General features: G+C 35.3%; 1 protein-coding gene across 1 annotated transcript; it reads left to right on the plus strand.

Moving 5' to 3' along the window:
- The first annotated feature begins 358 nt into the window (after window positions 1–358).
- LOC148587117 (two-component response regulator-like PRR1) lies at window positions 359–1,353 on the plus strand. The gene is made up of 3 exons (XM_088514494.1): window positions 359–557; window positions 944–1,102; window positions 1,217–1,353. The coding sequence occupies exons 1-3, from the start codon at window positions 371–373 to the stop codon at window positions 1,351–1,353; spliced, it is 483 nt and encodes a 160-aa protein (XP_088370620.1). The 5' UTR covers window positions 359–370.
- The last annotated feature ends 2,937 nt before the right edge of the window (window positions 1,354–4,290 follow it).

The raw sequence follows: 4,290 nt of genomic DNA on the forward strand, positions 1-4,290 counted from the left end.
TGTTTTTGCAAATAAGGAAATAAAATGTGATGGAATTCTTCATCCAAAAAGGTAACGCTAGAAATACATTTTTATTCTACAATTTTCACATGATACATTAATACTGACCTAGATTAAAAATATAGAACGCCTTGAAATTGCCACGTCAACATTGTACAATAAAAATATAATTATGGGTGGCAATTAAAGCTGGTCGTGTAAGCATGTGATACAATGACAAGAGGCAGAGTAGCTGGAATCATGATTCCTGAAAACACTATAAAGTGACACCCAAAAGTATTGGAGTAGTGGCCTAATTGTTTGATCGACCAAACTGTTTGTTGGGTAATACTATAAAAGATGAGATGGTTTTGTCTTTCTTTAGATTGCAATGGGTAAGGGAAAACAGATTATGATCAGTAACAATGGCGGACGAGCTGCTAGTACTAGAGGCTGCAACAGCAGTCTGACTAATGATGCTTTTATCAATCAAAATGAGCTGAAAATTTTGCTGTACGACACTGATCCTGAGAGTTGCAAAGAGGTCTCCACCCTTCTCACCAAATGCAGTTATGAGGGTATTTTTTTTTTCTTTCTATTTAGTTTTTTGCTTCATCACCTACCAAGTTTTATTTCTTCTGGCGTTTTTCTAAGTTTATTCTGCTTTGGCACTAAAAACCACGTCTCTAAGCATTTGAGAAGTTTGTGATTGCTAGTAATTTGGACGATAAATGTGCAAAAATCTTTATAAGACTCACTTGTCATAACAAATTCCAGACAATCCGCTTATTTATTAGGACAGGTGGGCATCATTAAGATCTTTCATTTTTGTTGTCCAGTTGCTAGAATTGCTGAAAATCCAAAAAGCCCTTACCTAAGTCATATGATATTATAACAAAGATCTTGAGTGTAAATTCTGACTCCCCAGTTTATTGTAACAATTTAAATGACCGTTGCATTTCAGTAATATGGGCGGGGTCATCTGTGCAAGTGGTTGATTTACTAAACAGCGAAAAGCCCCAGATTGACATTCTACTTGTTGGAGTTGATCCTCACATAGACAATGGTATGAAAATGTTGAAGTATATCAATGAAGAATTCCAACACATTCCAGCCATCATCAGTAAGCTTTTCTTCTTATTTGCTCTCTGTGCCATAATTAGCACCCACAAGTGATCCATCAAGAGTAGGAAAGATCCGCCCCCATAACCTTATAAAAGGTTCATGTTTTGTTCAGTGTTGTCAGGACAAGACCATATCTCTCTTATTTACAAGTACTTGCAACTTGGCGCGGCTGGGTATTTGGTTAAGCCTTTTTGCACCGACGAGCTATCAAATTTATGGATGTACAAGTGGAGGAGCAGGGAAATGTAAATACACAATAATTTAAGGCAACATAGGGGAGTGCAGATGAAGAGACAAGTGATCAAATAATCAACAAGATTAGTTAAATGTTTTGTGCAGAGAAGTTTAATTAGCAAACTCTTTGATCCAATAAGCTTCAGAAAATTGTGCACAAGCAAATTAAACCATTCAGAAAAATATTGATCTGGTCCAATTTGAAGTTGTATAGTTTGTGGTTGTATTCGCACTTCTTTCTAGTGTATATGATGCTTATTATGTCAATTATTAAATTGACGTGATAGTTCACATGGTATTCACACCAGCCTCTTACTCTCTATCAACCGCTTCATTTTTAGAATAAACTGTTAGAGGTAGCTTTTACCATACATTTTCAAACCATCAATCAAATCTGATGCCTTTTCTCACGAGATGAGTAAGATGACTAAAGGTCCCTTTATGGATCAAAGGGTTCCTCCTAACTCAAAGGTGCTATTAAGTCAAAATCCTTATTTTCCAACTTATTGTGCAAATCCTCCACAGTATGAATAAACTCATCATCAGCCATGCAACTTTTTTGTAGCCTCCTTCCGCACATGCTTCACACATCTCTTGCTGCCAACAATTCCACAAAATCATTTGTAGTTATGGGCTATTGACAGTGATCTCCTTACAAAGTGCCTTTTAGGGCATGTTTGAGATTGCGTTTGAGAAGTTTAAAAGTGCTTTTAACACTCAAAAAGTTTATTTGAATAAAAAATTATTCGTTTGGTAAAATTAATTAAAAGCGCTTTTAAGGGTCAAAAAAATATAAAAATGGTCAAAAAGCACTTGACAAAAGCTTAAAAATAAAGGTTTTGCCTAAAAGCTCTATTTTTCAAACGCAATTCCAAACAGACTTTTAGTCATTAATGGAAACTCCTCGTATAGTAGGTGACGGACTGGAATCCTCTCCAATCCAAAATTTTGGACAATTTTATCACTACTTTATAAAGAACCGACTCCTCTCCAGTCCAATCCATTTGAACTAAAGAGGATCCAAATGCGTAAGCGACTCCCCTGAGGAAGGGGGCTGACTTGTCGGCACTGGTCCTCATCAGCCAACAAGCATAGCCTAGAGCAAAGGTAAATGGGCTTCGTTGGACCCAAATGGGCTTTTAGTAAATGATATCTCACCAAGTACAATAAGTTTTATGTACATCCTTAAACGTCACTAGATAAACCATTGACGTTCTTTCTCTGGCCCAAAAACCTCTTCTTCGGCCTGGATTTAAGGCAAGAACCCAAAAACTAGAGAGATTCTCCCATTTTCCCTTCTTCTTATTTTCTTGTTTTTTGTTTCAATGTACCACTTGCCTACAAAGATATTTTTTATAAAAAATCTTATAGGAGTTGATTAGGGCTGTAATCGGGGCAGTTATGAGATGCTTTCATTATCTGATCCTAGTTAGAAAATTGTTAGAAATCTTAATCCATCTTTATCGTAATTATATTTTATGCCATCGAAACTCTTACAATTGCAAGAGATTCTTGTGAGCAAAAAAATTATAAAAAAATTATATCAAATTAATTAGAAGTTAAGAACAACATTTTAGATGTCGGATTTGGGCTTGTTTGGAATTACATTTAAGGAGTTTAAATATGCCTTTAACACTCAAAAAAATTCGTTTAAAAAAAAAAATATTCGTTTAATAAAAATATTAAAAACGCTTTTAAATGTTCAAAAAACATAAAAATGACAACAATAAAAAAACACTTTTGACAAAAACTTAAAAATTCTATTTTTCCACCGCAATTTCAAACATACTATTAATGAAAAATGTCCGACATACATGTGCCATTGCGCCCACATTTGGTTGTTTTTTTGGCTTTGGATATTTATAGAAATCGACTGCACACTTCTTTTCCTTTATTAGCTTGGTTGCAGATATTTATCCCCGTGACGTGGCATTGCAATTGAGTTCACTTTTTATTTCCTAACTAGTCACGTTCCTCCACGTGGCGTGTCTGTCGTCCCTATCTCTCTACCAAACTCACAGGCACATCCTCTCTCTCTTGCACTTTTCTTTCTTCATTTGTTGCTCTCAACCCTCCACGTTTACCCATTTGCTATCGTACGCGTCTTACTCGGTACACCACTGCAGCCAATCCTAGCCCTTCGTTTTCTCTCCTCCTTTTTATGCATCTTATCATCCTTAAATTCAATCACTGTTTTCCATTTTTTTTAAGCATTGTTTTCAATCTTTAAGCACCGTCACTTTCCCATTTAATTAAAGAGTTTGCTCAGAAAAAAAAAATAAAAAAATTAAGAGTTTAATATTAAAAAAATGATATATATTATATTTGGCGAGATATAATAGACATTATTGAGTAATGCTATTATTTATACCTATTTATTGCACACATTTTACTCTAGCAAATGTGTCGTATTTTAATTGATTATTATTATTATTATTTTTTAAAAGTAGTTGAGGATTATGGCATGTTTTGGTGTGCGTTTGAGGGGCCAACAATGCGTTTAACACTCAAAAAGTTTGTTCAAAGAAAAAGTAATTAGTTTGAAAAAAAAAAAATTTGAAAACACTTGTAAGGGTCCAAAAAGTCAACAAATTTTTTTGGCCGAAACGCCCTTTTGGCTATAGTTGGTTCTCTCCAAAATGTGTTAAAGCGCAGCAGTTGGTTGGACATTTAGGGGTAAAGCACTATTTCGATGCGGGCCACGAGAGCGGTACCAAATCGAGGCAAACTATGAATACTAGATATGACCTCAAAATAATAGGGGTCAAGGTTGGTCAATGAGACGATGGGGGATAAGCTTCATCACCGAGAGGGAAACAACCCAGATCACCAGCTAAGGCCCATAAATGACCACTCAGTGATAAAGAAAATAAGGATGTAGAGACATCTAGGAGGTTTACCTAGAAACAGCTACCTTTGAAATAGTGCATAATAGCTCATTGATTGAGTGCT

This window comes from Corylus avellana, chromosome 3 (genome assembly GCF_965113065.1).
Source record: "Corylus avellana chromosome 3, dhCorAvel1.hap1.2, whole genome shotgun sequence".
Classification (NCBI taxonomy): Eukaryota; Viridiplantae; Streptophyta; class Magnoliopsida; order Fagales; family Betulaceae; genus Corylus; species Corylus avellana.